The sequence below is a fragment of the Lepisma saccharinum genome, unplaced genomic scaffold (assembly GCF_977018435.1).
Source record: "Lepisma saccharinum unplaced genomic scaffold, izLepSacc3.1 HAP1_SCAFFOLD_216, whole genome shotgun sequence".
In the NCBI taxonomy this organism is placed as follows: Eukaryota; Metazoa; Arthropoda; class Insecta; order Zygentoma; family Lepismatidae; genus Lepisma; species Lepisma saccharinum.
The window spans coordinates 521,049-540,066 of NW_028142999.1; the positions used below are offsets into that span (position 1 = coordinate 521,049).

General features: G+C 35.9%; 1 protein-coding gene across 1 annotated transcript in view; it reads right to left on the bottom strand.

Moving 5' to 3' along the window:
- Nucleotides 1-19,018, bottom strand: part of LOC145982514 (52 kDa repressor of the inhibitor of the protein kinase-like) — a 58,712-nt gene that overhangs the window by 22,117 nt on the left and 17,577 nt on the right. The window contains exon 3 of the mRNA XM_083115966.1: nucleotides 7,216-7,290. Within this exon, the coding sequence (XP_082972092.1) occupies nucleotides 7,216-7,290 (75 nt within the window). The remainder of the gene's footprint in view (nucleotides 1-7,215; nucleotides 7,291-19,018) is intronic.

The following is a 19,018-nucleotide window of genomic DNA, read 5'->3' on the forward strand; positions in this document are numbered from 1 at the left end:
AGAATGCACAGTCAATAGTGCTCAATTTGCATACAGTTCACATGCAAACTATCATGAAAAGGTTCAAAACAGTCTCCCAGCTCAGTTTTCATCTATACTTGGACAACAAAATCCTGCAACAAATTCTCAGAAATCCTACCTTTCCTACCCTTGCTTAAATAGCTAAAGTGCAATCTTCATACTAAAATATTGAAAAAAGGCATATCTATTTACATAAACGTGTGTACACATGTGTTTGTCTGCGTGTACTCTTAGATAAATTGATAAAAAAGCAATATAGTTATAAATCAAAGACTATAACTAATAATATTAATTTCAAAATAAGCTGATAGAAAAAAATATAATAACTACAGTATAAGCTTTTAATTTTTGTTAATTACAAAAAATAAAAGTTAAATACAGTAAATGAACTTGGTCCCTTACATTGAAAAAAGAACATAAATCCTTAGGAAAATATTTGGGCCTAAAACAGATGAGGAGACAGATAAGTGGAGAAGGTTACATAATTTGGAAGTACATAATTTGTATTCATACCCAGATATTATTAGAATGATTAAATCAAGAAGACTTAGGTGTGTAGATCATGTGGTACGAATGGGAGAGGAAAGAAGAGTATACAGGATTCTTGTTGGGAAACCTGACGGTAAAAGACCAATAGGAAGACCAAAACAAAGATGGAGGGATAATATAGAGATGGACCTAAAGGAAATTGGTAGGGAAGGAAAGGAGTATATAGATCTTGCTCAGGACAGGGACAGATGAAAGGCATGTGTTGCTGCAGCCATGGACATTCGGGTATAAGAAGGCTAGAGAGTTAGTTAGTTATACATTAAATAAGCATAATATTTGGATTGTAAGTAGAGAATATAACAAATGTACAAAGCATTGTGCATTATAAGCAGAAAATTAATCCAGTTTGCCCTAGAAATACATTTTAAGAATAGCCCAAAATAGCATGCGTAATAGAAAATTAAGAAAACTTTATGATGCATAAAAGTACTGACTACTGCTGAATGAATCAATTACTGTAAAATATTATTCTCTGATTCAAGTAATTTAACTGTAAACATTATCTTTTGTGTGTAAAATATAATTGTTAGTTGAACTGATAAGTACAAATATTAACTTTATACGCCTTCATACACTCTAAATAACATAGCTTTGATATATAAATTAGTAACAATTTGTTAAAAATTAAGTTAAACTGTAGAATTGTTTTCTTAAATAAATATAAAGTAGTAAAAATACTAAACAAATAATTCCTTCTTTTCCTATTTAAAGGATGCCAAACAGTGTAAACCAGTTGTTAGTGGCTAAATAACATAAAATTTGAAGGCAGTAACAATATTTTTTAAAAATACTGTTTTTACCCAACTTTGTGAATTAAATACTAGTACATTTTGTCAAATTATAAATAAAATATACCTATTTCTTTGGTATTTGTACTAAAGTGAAGAAAATGTTACTAAAACTTGGCTAGTACAGTAAATCTGAGAGTTTTAGCTTTATTTGTCCGTAACTGGATATAATTGTAACTTGTTAATCTCGCCAAACACAATCTTTACCTCAATTTTGGAAGCTAGCTGAACTTTAGCGTTTCGAATTACATATAGTGAAGGCCTCTATAGTGGAAAAATACACCCAGTCTGTAAAAATTTGGAAATGTTGTCTCCTTCTCTGTCGAACCAGACCAAAAGTGTTCTCAAGTGTTTCAATATATTTCTTAACATAACTAACTTTTCAAAAAAAGAATACCTTGTGCCCAGATAGCTTAGTTGGTATAGCGTTAGGCTTTTAACCTATCTGTCCAGGGTTCGAATCCCTGTCTGGGCGATTACAATTTTTAAATTTTGTCATCGGATCTTTTGCAGAATGGATATAAAATATGTTTACAGTCTAACAGATTATCATTTATCTAAAATTTTGCAAATAAGCTTTTAAGTTTCTCAAATATCAGCATCTTTAGCTAACAGTACAGCATAACCAGTATAATTATGATAGAAAAGTTCTGGTGGTAGAACCTACACCTACTGTAATATCTCTGTGGTATTAATTTACATGCAGCCCATAACTTTTGGGACTGTTTCTCCCCCGTTACATTTCTTTGCCATTTACCCTTAGCGTCGCGATTAGCCTCAGAAGCAAGAAAAAAAAAAGCGAAATCTTATATTTGTTCTTTTTATATCTCTGAAACCACCTATACTATAGAACTACATTTAATGAATTTTGCAGTCTTCCTGTTTGATCTGTTAAATAATCCAGTCAATAAAAATATACTTGCATAGAAAAATCTGTTTTTCAGATACTTTAATCGGGTAATCTGCTTTTGCGTACTTCCTCAGAAATATACACAATCATAGTTCTTTATAAATTTAGCACCTGATATAGAATAAGTCGAAGTCTAGTTAGAGTTGGCCTGTAAGTGCTTCTGGTACAAGTAGTTACTTGAAAAAGCAAATATTGGGTGTATAAAAAATAGCATTCTTGTGAAACAGTAAAAAATCAACCTCATTTCCTCGTAATATTAGCTGTAAATGCTTCTTGCAGATTAACAAAGCTCTGGCGTGTGGTCCTACGTCACCTATAATCCTTTGTAAGGTTCGTGGGTCCTATAAATTGTCGATATACATACTAAGTCCCTAGTTACAGCCTAAGCTTTTAGTTTCAATCAGAGAATTTCAGTGTTCAGATAGTGATTGTAGCCTCGTATAATAAACCAAGTGGAAATAACCCAAGTGTTGATGCACCCAAAAAACCAGTAATACTTCAAAAATACCTTGAAAAAGGCTATAAGGCTAAATTATTCTTCTAGCATAGAAAAAAATTTAGCAAGTGGACCTATGGTCCATATAGTCAGTCGTCTGTGAACTTCGTCTTGTCCTGTGAATTGTCAATATATTGATAAATGGTTATATATATATTTTTTAAAAAAAGAACAATGTTGGTAAGCGTCCAGTTATGGACCCATCGGTAAAGGGATTTCAGTCTTTATAGACACATCATAATTTTCGTTACACTAAAAATTGCCCTCGTATAAAAGCAAATAGTTGAAATGTTAAACATTTCGTGTACTTTATCCAGTAAGCCTTAGCTAGAAATACAATAAATGCGTTACAGACATAAAAATTAAGCAAGCTTTGATATTCTAGTGGCACATAATAAGTATAAAATATCCTTTAAAATACTCTGACAAATAGTTGTGGGTTGTCTGAGATCAAAATTTTCAAGTCCTCTCTCCTGCATAAATAGGCTCTAGAATTCACTAAGCCTCAAAATAATATTGGGTACATAAAATAAAAAGCAGATGGAGAGTGGTGCTGATCGCATCATCTCCAAAATAGCAAAAACAAAAGTATATGGATGGAGCCCTACCTGATATATTTAGAAAACTTTACCTAGTATAAAAGTAACAAAATACTCAGCAAACTCTAAAATAAACAAACTTTCCTACGTGGCAGGCGTAACCTGCCCTAAATAAATACATATAGAAATACAGAACCAAAAATAGCATAGTGGAAATCAGTAAACCCTAATAATAATAATAATAATAATAATAATATATTCTGTGGCTTACATTTTAGCTAAAAGTACTTTTTTTTAGTGTTTTTGAAAAAAATTAAATAAATACTAAACTCTAAGTTAAAAATTTGTAAATGTATATATGATACAAAACAAAATAAATAAAAATTAATACATACCCTTCAAAAAAACAGTAAAAAGTTGAAAACATCTCTTTGTGCATCCCAAATATAATAATAAATCCTTCCTGACTGATTAAATTGTGTTATTTGAGTAATAATAAGCCTAAACTTGTAAAATAAAAGGGTAGAACTTGTCAAAACACACTTCATGTGTACAAAATATAATTCAAAACACATTTAAATTGTGTTATTTGAGTAAACTTGGAGAATAATCCTGTAAACTTGGAAAAAATCTCTCTCTCTCTCTCTCTCTCTCTCTCTCTCTGTGTGTGTGTGTGTGTGTGTGTGTGTGTGTGTGTCCAAAATGTAATAAAAGACACGATCAAATCGTGCTATTTGAGTAAATATTAGGCTAAACTTGAGAAATAAACAAATAAAAGTTGAGAACACACACTTCGTGTGCCGAAAATGTAACTAAAAGTCTTTCCTGAATAGTGTAAATAGTGTTATTTAGGTTAAAAATAGGTATAAACTTGTGAAATAAACAGATAGAAGTTGAGAACACACACTCTGTGTGTCGAAAATGCGACTAAAAGTCTTTCCTGAACAGATTGAATTGTGTTATTTTGGTAATAATAAGCCTAAACTTGTGAAATAAACAGATAGAAGTTGAGAACACACACTTTGTGTGTCGAAAATGTAACTAAAAGTCTTTCCTGAACACATTGAATCGTGTTATTTGAGTAAAAAAATAGGCATAAACTTGTAAATAATAAATTAAAAGTTGAAAAAATCTCTTTGTAAATACAAAATTTAATAAAAAATGTTGCCTGAATAGTACAAATAGTGTTATTTTGGTAAAAATAGGTATAAATTTGTAAAATAATAAGTTAAAAGTAAAAATATGTCTTTGTGAGTCCAAAATGTAACTAAAAATCTTTCCTGAATAGTACAAATAGTGTTATTTTGGTAAAAAATTAACATAAAGTTGTAAAATAATAAGTTAAAAGTTGAAAAAATGTCTTTGTGAATCCAAAATTAATAAAAAATGTTGCCTGAATAGTATAAATAGTGTTATTTTGGTAAAAAATTAACATAAAGTTGTAAAATAATAAGTTAAAAGTTGAAAAAAATGTCTTTGTGAATCCAAAATTTAATGAAAAAATGTTGCCTGAATAGTACAAATAGTGTTATTTTGGTAAAAAAAATTAACATAAAATTGTAAAATAATAAGTTAAAAAGTTGTAAAAATATCTTTGCGAGTCCAGAATTTAATAAAAAATGTTGCCTGAATTGTATAAATAGTGTTATTTTGGTAAAAATTAACATAAAGTTGTAAAATAATAAGTTAAAAGTTGAAAATATGTCTTTGTGAGTCCAAAATTTAATAAAAAAATGTTGCCTGAATAGTACAAATAGTGTTATTTTGGTAAAAAATTAACATAAAGTTGTAAAATAATAAGTTAAACGTAGAAAAAATGTCTTTGTGAGTCCAAAATTTAATAAAAAAATGTTGCTTGAATAGTACAAATAGTGTTATTTTGGTAAAAAATTAATATAAAGTTGTAAAATAATAAGTTAAAAGTTGAAAAAATATCTTTGCGAGTCCAAAATTTAATAAAAAATGTTGCCTGAATAGTACAAATAGTGTTATTTTGGTAAAAAATTAACATAAAATTGTAAAATAAACAGATAGAAGTTGAGAACACACACTTTGTGTGTCGAAAATATAACTAAAAATGTTTCCTGAACAGATTGAATTGTGTTATTTTGGTAAAAATACATAAAAACTTGTAAAAGATTTGACATAAAGTCAAAGTTTGGTAAAAAATAAACTCAAAATTAAGTTAAATAGCACACAGTAACATAAATTTACTACCTAAGTCAATAATCAATGGGTCCTAGGTTCGATACCCCGTGATAAAAGCAAATAGTGAAAACTGTAGGCCCAGTCCCTGAGAGCTCTCCCTTCTTCCTAGTACAAATAAAAAAACCCTGCGCTAAAGCGTCCTGTGCCTTGGGGCAACCCTGAGCGGAATATTAATTGGCGGCGGAAACCGCATAGCTTCAGAGATTTGACCCTTGCTGCGCATTCTAGACATCCTTTGTTGTCTGGTTGAATCCCTCCCCTGCCCTACAGTATTGCATAGCTTTCCCCTGTTATTGCGTACTGGTTAACCTTGAAAAAACCGGTTCTGAAAATCTACCGACGCGTTCTCTGATTGGTCAATCAGGATCGTTCTTTGTTCTGACGTTCTGACGTCATTTGACCTTGAACGCACACTCCCAAAAATTCCTTTCCTCTACCTGCGCGGAGTTCCCCTTGTCTGTCTGGCATCAGAGCGGAGTCGAGATTCGGAGACAGTATTCTGTCTGGCGTGTGAAACCATCGTGTTTCATAACATGATGAAATTATTACATAGTACTAATTAATAATATTACATATCGTGGGTTCGAGTACCGGGACCGTCCCCAATCGTAATTGAACCTGTACCTACAGCCATTACCACCGTTCATAGCGGTTCATAAACCATAGAAAACTTATTTTCAATATTATAAACATTAATTATTATAGTTTCATACGTTACATACTTTGCAGTAATGAATATAAAACCATATGCATAGCGTTTAGTACCTCTAATTACCTTCTATATACATATTTTTCATAAAATAAATAATTATATATTCATAAAAAGTTCTAAACATGCAAATATATAAATGTAAAGTATTCTAAGTACATGCTAATGAATTCTAAGTACATGCGAATTAATTAAAACCCGTGCAAATTAGTTATAAGTACATGCGAATAAATTGCGAATATTAAACGCCCGAGGGCACAAACAGTCCTTGGCGCGGTCAGATACTACTTACGCCACTGTTGAAATTTTATTTTTATTCTCGTATATAGGCCTACATAATATTTCACAATATGGGCCTCTTATTTATGCAAAAGAGAATGAAATTCTTGAAATCCTTTCCTTGCTGACAGCGTACATTTCCATGTTTTATTTATGAGGTATATATTTTTAATCACAGAGTCACATCACTTCAACCCGCCACCCCAAATGAGTTAAAAACACAATAACACCCCACCAGCAAATTTTTGTCCATTCGAACACTATGATATAGTGCGATAGTCCAGGTTTTTAACCCAGTATACGCCACTGATATATATATATATATATATATAAAATACACTTATATATATATATATAAAGCTGGTGTAACCTTTCATTATCCCAGTAAGCCCTGAGATACTTGAATCCATATTCAACGACTGGAAGAAGTTTGCACTTATGGGTAGACTTTTGCCGTCCTCCTAATTGAAGTGTTTAAAGTGTGGTAATTGTGTGTAGGAGGCACCCGCGAGGAACGTTGCAAAAGCCAAACTATTTTTTTCCCAAAACAATCATGCTTTAAGCAATTACAGTGATTACAAATGAATGTCCTTTTACAAAAATTATAATTTTAAAGTTGTTGCAAACTGCAACAACCAATCAATTACTGGTACCGTAATAAAGTAATACCTTATTTACAAACATTGTAACACACTACCAACATAATGTGTTCTTACCTTTTCAAACTCTAGTTTCCAATCGAAATTCCTTCCCAGTAGCATGTCCTTGAATCTTTGCTTGGCATTGTCGCTCTGAAATTAAAAGAGAAATACATTAACACGTAATATTTATTCACTGTCAGTATTAATATGCACTACATTTTGATACATGGCTAAAAATACAATATACATATATATGTATATATACAGGGTGTCATTTTAATGGCGCCCACGGACCACGGAAACGTATAGAGGACATCAAAACAAACAACTTTTCTCAGTAACATTTTTCTCGTTGGTGCGTCGTTTCGGTGCTACAGTCGTTCAAAAAAGCCCGTTTTGCCGCCTGAATGCTGGCAACCACACACAACATTTTATTGCATTTGTGACGTCATATCTCGTCGTGAAGCGATGCGTTCCAGGGTTGCCAGGAACACACATAATCTGTGAAAAATGACATAGCTACAATCAGCCACATTATGTGCCGTAACACAAAACGAGAAAACACGTTCTGTAACCTAACAGGAAGTAAACAAACGATACGAAAAATAGTAGAAAGAAAATAGAATTCAAGTGGAAGTGGTCATATCGAATTTTGTCTCAGCTTACATGTCAAATATTTGCAAATCTAGTTACCAAGTTGGCATCTACAATTTAGTCTATCCACTTCGTTCTTCTGATGCTAGTTGTCTGTGACACACTGAACAGATGACAAAATAGAAATGAAATAACTCAAAATTCCAAAGGTAAGCAACAGATAATATAATGTATATTGAGAGCATTATGAGGTAATTGTCAAAAATGATTGAAAATACAGGGATATAAGTAGTAGTAATGCAAGACGAAGTAATGTGTGACCAAGACGAATGCAAGCTCTAAGACGACTGTGTGTTTATCTATGCACCGGATTGTTACTGTGGTTGTACTTGTTTTAGCCGTAACGTAACAACGTGAACCTCGGATACTTCCGTTATCAGCACAAAAGTACCGCATGGCATCTGGACACAAACCTGTAGATATCAACCTTGCAACTAGTGTTGCCCACGAGACGAGACTTTGGCCTGTCTCGTCTCGTGGAAATGCTTCGAAATGCTCTCTCGTCTCGAAAATATTCGTTTGTCTCGGGACACATGATCAATCTCGTCTCGTCTCGAATTTTTAAAAGCCTGTCCCGTCTCGTCCCGTGGGCAACACTACTTGCAACGAGATTTACAAATATTTGACATGTAGTTGGGCGTAAACAGCCACGTGTAAGCTATAAGTCCAATAAAATGTATTGTTGTTGATATTTTAGATGTAGACTGAGACAAAATCAGACATTGACATTTCATTTTGAATACGTTTTTTTACCATTTCTCATATCGTTGGTTCACTTCCCCTTCCCCTGAGATGACTGCTGATCTTTTGGCTGGTAGGCTATGGTGTTCGGTCTGCTGGAAGCGTTTCTCGCTTCGTTTTACAGCTAATAATGTGGTTGGTAGTTTGTCATTTTTCACAAAATTTGTGTGTTCCTTGCAACCCTGCCGTGCGCTGTTTCGCCGCAGGATATGAGGTGACAGGTACGATCAAAAGTTGTGTTGGGTTGCCAGCATCCAGGCGGCAAAACGGTCTTTCTTGAACGGCAGTAGCGTCGAATCGACGCACCAACGAGAAAAATGTTACTGGGAAATGTTGTTTGTTTTTATGTCCTCTACACGAATCTGTGGCCCGTGGGCGCCATTAAAATGACACCCTGCCGCAAAACAACTTCAACAACGCTAGGGTGCTGGCAGATATCATAAAAACAAGTAATTTCCCTTATAAACATTTTACCTCGAAAGCTCTTCGTTTCGGCACTATAACCGCTTAAAATCTATCCTGTACGTATGGAACCCAACACAGCAAACGACCGCTCTGACATAACTTCCAGGGGCGCGCGGCAGGGTTGCCACTAGTGTCACTTGACAGTCTTACGGATGTTGTAAGAAATATTTACAGTAGTTACAAACTGACCAAGACGAAGGATTTTCCAATAAATGAGGAATGAAATTGAATATCGCTCAATATAAAAAGTCTCCATCATGCAATATTAATAATCGCAAAAGAGGCTTGCGACAGATGTTGATGAAATCAACGAACGAAAAAATGCTAACATAATGTGCTAACCGTCTCGTTTTGAACACGCAGGCTGTCACAAAACCTTGGCATGTAGCTAATTTCTAATCGAGTCAGTCACATAATACTGGAGCAAACCCCTTACTTAAAACAAAATAGTGTGTAAACGTGTAAAACATTTCGTATTATACTGTGTTTTACGTCAGCCACTTTCTCATACAGGCTTATCTGGGCTAGAGATAGTATAGTCCCAACCACTGTGCAATGTGCCTCCAACGGCGACCGAACCCGAGACCCTTTGCTTACAAGGTGACATTGAATTCATTGAATTGCTGATTTAAGTCGTCCACTTTATGCACAGAAAAGCTAATCGGAACTGGACCTACAGTTTAACGTGGGATCCGAACCACTGTGCCATGTATCTCCACCGGGACCACTTGATTCCAAGGCGACGACGTTACCACTGCGCCATCGGGGAGGCCTTACAGGGTGACAGTGTAACCCACCACAGTATCGGGGATGTATAGTATAGTTGTAATGTATAGTTGCCCATTTCATTTCTTTCCTTTCTGGAACAATAATTTCCATACTTATCAAATAGTATGAATTTCTGTTATCGCTTTTTAGTCAAATACGTATCTGTGAAACTACGCGTTCAATAGGAAAAATGTTTCTACAAAAGTTGTTCATTTTTCTAAGAAGAATAAATCAAATAAAAACGAAAAATTTGGTTTCCGTTTTAAAGAACTGAGTGAATTTCAAATGATCTTGAAAATGTCCCCATAGCCTATTAAAATATACTTAATGGCATTTGCTTCTCTCTTAAAGTCAATTAACTTTTATTTCAAACATTTGTTTTGAAAACGCTTCATTTGTGGGATATTTCGCACCCTACACATACGTATATTACATTATAACATGGGCGTGCGTGGACCTTCTAAATTGAGGCGCGAAAGCTTTGATGGAAGTTCAATCGGGGGAAAGAAAAACCTCATCCCATCTCACTCTTTTACATGTGTCATATCATATCCCCATGCAGAAATGGAACTCGTGTTTACTTAGTAAAGGAAAGGCAAATGTATACAGCCTTTACTAAAATATCCTGTAATACAACGTTAAGAGAATTTTCATGGAGCATATCCAGCACTAGGATAACTTCCATAGGTACAGAATCTGCTGTCTTTCACAGCACCCCTCGTCGATGTTCTCTCGCTACAATTTCAAAATTTGAAATACATGAAGACTTTCCGGATATCATAAGCCGGCTTTAGACGAAAGCATTTCCTTTAGCATTTTTGCTAGCATAAAATGCTTCCAAAAATCTTATAGCAGATAGTACGAAAGCATTTAATGTAACTTTTTGGTTAGCCTTTGCGTTTACAATATAACATATACACAGCATGAAAGGCACGTCGAGTTATTCCATCTATGCTGAGTGCACGGTATTTACATTTGAAACGACTGAAATATTCTCCCATACGTGTGCAGTAAACGATGTACGAGTAAAGTATGTATTTAAACATTTGTCTTGTATCTAATAATGTTTTATATGAAACGTTATTCGGCATTTAAAAATGTGAACTGATACGTTGTTTACATCTCACGCGGCCGCCATTACACCTGCACTCGTGACCCAGATGTTCCTTCTGATTGGTTATGCAACGAAAAATGCTACGAAAATAGAGTCCATTCTATCCTTGAGAAATGCCATGAACTATGCCATGTTATCTGCAATGCCATAACATTTCTCACTTTACACAGTAGCATTTTGGTCATGGCACAAATGTTAAGAAAAATGCTAAGGAAAATGCTTTGTCTAAAGCGGGCGTTAGGATGTGCAAGTGCCTCTGCCCCCCCCCCCCCCCACCCATTCTGCGAGCGCGCTTGATGTGTGAGGTTATTTCTTCAATAACTGCTATCAAATATTTACGGAATGATTTTACGACGGTCACACAAAAAGGCAAATTCATATTGTTAGTGATCTTGTTAATTTTGTTAATGGACATCCGGAAAGGGAGCAAGAGGGCCACGGGATCCCTTGAAAATGAAAGTCAACCGAAAATTATATATTTCGTAGGCTACATATAATTAAATTTCAGTCACAGTAATATATATTGTAATTATTGCAAGGATAATTATTGCAACATAATAACTTCAAACTGAAGCAATGTTTTTTTGAGGAGACAACACTATTAAGGTGGAAAATGTGCCTAGTTTGCCCCCAGCTTCGGAATAAAATACACCTTGATTGCTCATAATTGGAAACAATTCCTGCTAACCTCCATGCTGATAGGAACATTTCTGGACTGTTTCTTTTGAAATTCTTTCGTAGATATCATACCTTTTAATATTTGAAACTATAGTATATGTATTGGATAATTCCGAAAAAAGTGAAAAAAAGAGGTATGTTAAAGTATTGAGGGGGCAACTGCCCCCCACCCCGTGCACACGCCTTAGTTGGGAACTTTACATTACGTTCAAGTAAGCCGTTCGCTCCATGCTTTGCCCTTCGTGCACCCCCACACACGTCACCAGCCATTCCTTAGCACTGTAACTACGCGTATGTCCGCTCACATCAGCCTAGTCCAGGGACATATGTCAATATTTCTATAGTCCTTGGGTTTTTGAATGAAGGGAATATATGACTACCGGTACCGGTAATATGTTGCTACTGTGGTACACAATAACGTACTACCAGGGGTTTTGCCCGCAAATGTGGCAGATTGCCGGTGTGACGACATAAATCCAAGATGGCTACCGCTTCATGCACTAACTAAGAAATTCCATAATCACTTCTTTAATAGTGGTTTTGGAGAAATGTTTATACATACATGTTTTGTTCAGAATTGAAAAAGGAATAAAATTGATTCTTACAGTTTCTTTCATATCTCGCACTGTTATGGAGATATTATCTAGTGAAACTATTTCGTGCCCTTTCCTGCAAGGATTCTATGCATATTTTACACTTTACTTGACATTCTGGCATATAACGGGGGGAAACTACTGCCTGTGATATTGTGTTGATGTCTACTATTGCCTGTGTGACATCATACATCCAAGATGGCTGCCTCTGCAGACATTAACAAACAAAATCGACCATATCTCCTTAACTATTTTAGGAGTAATTTTGACCATTTGTAAGTTTGTTGGGTTTTTACACGAGAGCAAGACATGTGTATGGAGTATGCTTTCATTTGGAGGCATGCAATCATGTATTGCAATGTGTCAGAAACCGTACATGACGCCCGAAGTCCAAGATGGCCACCTTGTAGGTTCTGCACATGATATACTGTTCTTATTCTGATTTAGAGTTCGATTATCAGATTTTTCCACAGGCATTCTCTGCTAATAATTAAAAAGTTAAAAATATTATTATAATTTTTATAACTACTGTAGTGTCCAAACGTTAAGCATAACTAAGATATGAGAAAATGTTTTATTAATAAAGTGACACAACTGCATAAAACATAGTGAAACTTAATCAAAACGTTATATGGTATCCAATAGAGTAAAATGCATGAAATTAACAATTGCTTTTTTAGTGCAAAGACACATGCAAAAAATAAGAAAATAAAAGATACTTCCTTGACGGAGAAACGAGGTTTGTACAATTTGAAGTTACCCCTAACAGGTGGTTCAAGAGTTCTACAGGCAGCTGGTTCCATGGAGAGGAGTGCGGACCTATGGAAATGTCTTTGGTGGAGGATCGCGAGCTAATTCGTCTCCTTAAGACACTACAGGATTTATGTCTGAGTACCTTGGTGGCCAGTCCATGCAGTGGATTTATTCATCTTCAAGAAAGTCATCCACCAATTTGGTTCGATTTGCACATGTATTATCATCTTTTCATCCTTGAAGTTGAAGTCTGAGCCGACTGCACCTCTGAAAAGTAGTACATGTTGTTGGAGTACCTCGTTTTTGTGCCTCTGGACAGTAAGAGTACCTCCAGCAGAGAAGTGCAGCTCTGTACGTCCCTTGATCATGATGTCTTCCCATACCAGTATTCCATCTCCACCAAACTAATCCCTTTCCACGATATTCCTTGGATTAAATCGTGATCGCTGTTCTCTCCAGATAAATGTGCGACGACAATCATTTTGCAAGCTGAATCTGAACTGATCTGTGAAAGAGCACGTTCCTCCGTTCGTTCAGGGTTCAATTTCGATGATGCTGACTCCACTGTAAGCGGACCCTTCTGTGCACTGGATCAAGCGGGACACACATAGAGACCATCTGTCCTGAGTCTCCGGTACACAGTTTGGCGACAGAAACTCTAACTCCTGAGGTTTCTGCAAGCTTTGAGGACCATTGTCTTGCAGGTATCGTCTGGTTTCGTCGTGCAGATAATGCCAGATATTGGCCTTGTTGTGGCGTTGCTACTCGTTTACAACTTTGTTCTGGCCTACCATGAACATCTACTGTGTCTTGGAACCGTCGCCGAAGCCTGGAAATGACTGTTGCACAGTCAACGCTGACGTGACTTCAGTCTGTATTTAACCTGCTTCCAGACGTCCGATGATTTCAGAACAAGAGTGCCTCATTCTGTATCGATCGCTCATTGTGATCTGAGAACAATCTCTTGGTAAAGTGTTCAATGTACAGTAAGAACATGTCACAAAGACGTCAGCAAAGATGTGACATGTTCTTACTGTACATTGAACACTTTACCAAGAGATTGTTCTCAGATCACAATGAGCGATCGATACAGAATGAGGCACTCTTGTTCTGAAATGTTGTGTTTTGTTCACCTTTCAATCACTGGTCTATTTGACACTAGCAGTACTGTTGCCTATGCGCGTAAGGTGAGTTACACTCCTTGATGATTATTTATGGTGATCATGCAGACCTCCTCTCCCATCAACAGCATATTGAGATGGATAGATTTGGATGATCCTTTTCTGCTCTTATTTGACTCCAATACTTGGAAATAACTCCTTCTGATAAAAAGTGTGATGGGAACTTTGGTTGGAGCAAGACGTGAGCATTGAACATCCCTTTTCGCGAACAGATACCATCGTAATTTGCCGAAATATTTGATTTTTGGTGTCATGCAAAATCCTGTCATCTTAAAAATCCTGTCATCTTAAAAATCCTGTCATCATATTCGGGGTGTAAGAGACACCCAAATATCAACCTCACTTCCACGAAGAACACCCTGGACTGCAGTTTGCAGACTAACATTGCTCTGACGTCTAGGGCCTCCCCGATGCCAGTGGTATCGTCGTCGCCTTGTAATCAAGAGGTCTCGAGTTCATTACCCGGTGGAGGCACATGTAGCGGTTTAGATCCCACTTTAAATTGTAGGTCCAGTCCCAATTAGTGTGCATAAAGTGGACTTAAATAAAACACAAACTCAATCAATCAATCAATGCTCTGGCGTCTGGGCCCATGAGACTTGAGTTGTGTGCTGCCCATATGTGTTTGTGATTGTCCTTTCATATATTTCATCTTATAATAAATTTTTCATCTTTGAAATTAGACAAAAGTAGCAGAAACGAGAAGTAAAATAAATCAATTCATTCTTTCATTTTGTCATTCTGTCATCTTGTCCATCGAATCCAGGAATAGCAAGATTTGCAAGAGATTCAAGCACATCATCTTCTGCGCCATCAAATGCGTTCAACAACCACTTTTTTGCCTTCTTTGCAAGTACAAACACAAACTGGGATACCATTAATAGATAGTGTGAACGCTGCCGCCAAAGTGACTCTCACACCTTTCACCAGGAGGAGATATTTCCAAGAATTGGAGTGAAATAAGAGCAGAAAAGGAACTTCCAAATCTACCCAGCCCAATAGGCTGCTGAATGGAGAAAGAAGAACATGAGGATGACAAAAGATCATTGTTGTCATATTCAGACTACCTAGAACTTCAGAGAAGATTACAGTTGACATGTAGAAAGAGGAAATGTTCATGCATATGCCGGGATCAGTTCCTGCGACGTACTGAACTGTGTCTTTGTAGTGCAGATGAAGAAAAGTGTGAAAACAATGACTTACAGGACAGAGACTCAGATCAGAGTGACGAGGAATTTGAATAAAGTGACTACAATTGATGACATGATATTTCCCAAATGATTACAACCACTCTCAATCTTGATGACAGGTGAGCTGCTTAAATTTCAAAAGACAATGCGGAATTCACAGGCGATGTTATTACTCCTTTACTGTAATATTTATAATAATAGTAATGATAATTATAATAATAATAATTCATATTTTTCACTTGGTATTTATTAATAGAAAATGCCTCTGGAAACATCTGATAAACGAACTCTAAATCAGGTTATGGACAGTGTTTCATGTGCAGAACCTCCAAGGTGACCATTTTGAATTTGGGAAGTCATGTATGGTCTCTGACACATTATCCAGCAAAACACCTGTAGTAATACATGAGTGCATGCCTCCAAATGAAAGCATACTCCATACACGTCTTCCCCTGGTGTAAACACCCAACAAACTTACAAATGGTCAAAATTACTCCTAAAATAGTTAAGGAGATATGGTCGATTTTGTTTGTTAATGTCTGCAGAGGCAGCCATCTTGGATGTATGATGTCACACAGGCAATAGTAGACATCAACACAATATCACAGGCAGTAGTTTCCCCCCGTTATATGCCAGAATGTCAAGTAAAGTGTAAAATATGCATAGAATCCTTGCAGGAAAGGGCACGAAATAGTTTCACTAGATATATCTCCATAACAGTGCGAGATATGAAGAAAACTGTAAGAATCAATTTTGTTCCTTTTTCAATTCTGAACAAAACATGTATGTATAAACATTTCTCCAAAACCACTATTAAAGAAGTGATTATGGAATTTCTTAGTTAGTGCATGAAGCGGTAGCCATCTTGGATTTATGACGTCACACTGCTCTTCTGCCACAATTGCGGGCAAAACCCCTGGTAGTATGTTATTGTGTACCACATTAGCAACATATTGCAGCTAGTCATATATTCCTTTCATTCAAAAACCCACGGGATTACAAATGCCCCTGGACTTCCCAGTAACAACTGACATGCGAATTCGAGCGAGCATTCCATGCGATCTTCAGAGCAGTGATGCCAACCACGATAACGAAATAATTCCCAAGCCACCGAATACAGGCCAATTTTCAACACGATCGCAACAGGATACATGAATTTAGGGATACGGCGACTTCTTGGACACCCTGTGTGTATATATAATAATAGGTATGTTATCACCACCCTCGATTCCATGAAAGTCACAGAACCTAGGACATCTTCAGTTTTAAGTTTTACACGTGAAATGTGAAAATATGAAATGTTTGTCACTAACAGAAATTTTGCCTTTTATTTACCAAAAGGCCACCCATTGCCTGAAGTGTATTCGAGCTGTGTATTTATAACACCATTAAGCCTTGTTTCCATGATATGAAAAACTCAATATGTTGACCAAGGCAGAAATTTATTTTATTATAAAACATAAACTAAACGTAACATTTCAACCTTATATCAAGGCCTTCTTCAGACTCTGCACCAAGTACAAATGTAACAAGGTACAAAACAGGACGATATATATACACAAACATTACTCCCCTCCAGACTATTAGAAAGTTGTTCTGGAACATTGTAGCAGGTGGCTTTCCCTTGTCAACTGTACTTTCACCTAAAAGGCTAAACATATTTTCTTCCATCTAGAATGTGGTTGGACTTTTTATCTCACGCTCGTTTTCCTTCATTCTTCTTCCTTCTTCTCTCCTCTTTCTCTCTTGTCCTTTCCACTCTTTTTAACACCTTCTTCCATTCTTTCTTTATCTTCAGTCCAGCATTCCAGTTCATTGTGTCTTCTTCACCTTTCTTCTCTATTTCCTTGCCCTCCTTCCATTTTCTCACTAGCATTCTCTTCTCCCTTCCTATCTGCTTAGCCTCATTCCACTGTATATCATGTCCTGTTTCTCTCGTGTGTTTAAATATCGCATTTCTCTCTCTCTTAAGTCGTACATCATCCCTACGTTGTTTCAACCTGTCTTTCAGCCTCTTTTTCGTTTCTCCTATGTACACACTCGACATTCTTTACATTTCACTTCGTAGGTAATCCCTTCCTCTTCCTCTTCTCTGTTTTCCGTTTCCTTGTTTGCATTCTTCGCTATTCTTAAGATGCTTCTCTCTCCCTTCCTGTAAGTTTTAATGTCCGCTTTCCTAAGCACTTTGCATATCTTTTCTGTGGTCTTCCACATACTCCTTATTCCAAACCTCCTCTCTTTTTCTTTTTCTTTCTTTTCCAATTCTCTCCTGCCACTTTTCTTCCTTCTTCTGTTTATGTCCAGTCTATCCTCCTTCTCATAGCCATTCTTTTCCAGCTGTTTCCACAGGCTATTTATTTTGTCTTCTTTTTCACATTCTTTCGTGCATATTTTCTTGATTCTTTCCTCCATATTCTTTATAAAATATATTTTTGTCATCTCACTTACATCACTTCTATGTGGCAGAATACCCCTGCTGCACACATCTGAAGCCAAGCGGTTTCAATTTCTTGTCGTCTCTTCCTTTTCATCAATATATCTAGGTAGCTTATCTTGTCTTCTTCTTCTATTTATAGTTCCAATAATATCCCTCTTTCTTCTTACGTTTAGAATATGTTTTATAATAAAATAAATTTCTGCCTTCGTCAGCATATTAAACTGTGTATGTATACGGCGTGCTACCCAGAACTCGAGTGTACGAGACCTCTAGGTCGCTCTTGAACACTCGAGTTCGTATCCGGTAGCACCAAACAGAGCACACCTGACGTCTTATATATTTCTTACAGGGTCATTCCATGTCAAATCAACCAATTTTTAAAAAATTGGTAGCATGACCATTTTAGAAAAAAATCATTTTTAGTACATAGGTTTGTACATGTTTCTAGATATCAAAACCAATGTTCAAGAAAAATATTGTCTTTAGTTCTCCTGGGGCAGCCATTTTTCCAACGTGGCCCATGGCTTTCTTTGCTCATGTAGCAGTATACTGAAATCTTAATATCTCAAATATCATTAAAGCTCGAGACCTTCAACAAAATTCATTTTGTAGCTAATGAAGTATATTTCCTATGATATTCAGGTATGTTTTGCTTGAAATTGCATCGTAAGTACGAAAATTATGGTGGAAAATGGGGTAACAATAGTTAAAAAATTGCATTTTAAACCCGATTTTTTTAATGAAGGGGTTTAGTCTAAGGCTTGATTCTCTTTTCATGTGTAGACCTACCTGCAGGGTGTCTGTAAATAAAATATCAGTGCCTAGAAATGTACCCCTTTTTTACAGCATGGGCTCAAACATGGCCGTTCATTGAATTTTGACAGTTTTCGGGGTTAAATATCTCAGATGGGTCCCCTTTAAAAATTCTGAAATTTGGCACATAGGAAGCCCTTCATGAACCTAACTCACAGTAAAAATATCAACTTTTGGATTCAACTCGTTTTGGTCAATATGAGGTACGGTATGTCACCTAATTTCTGACGTTGCAAAGTAAGGTTAAACTACATCCCATACTTAAAATAATGAAGTCTTTTCTTTTTCATTTTTAAATTTGGGATAAATAAAGCCTCAGAAAATATAGTAACATAAGTTTTTAATACTTGACTTACCAGAAATTGAAATTACAAGGTATGACAATTGAAAATCTGCGAAATTTCATTGCAAAAGGTTTTATTTATTAGGTACCCACGACCAGTTGGTATTGTCAGCTCCAAAATTGAGCTTCCCCCATATTTTTATCAATG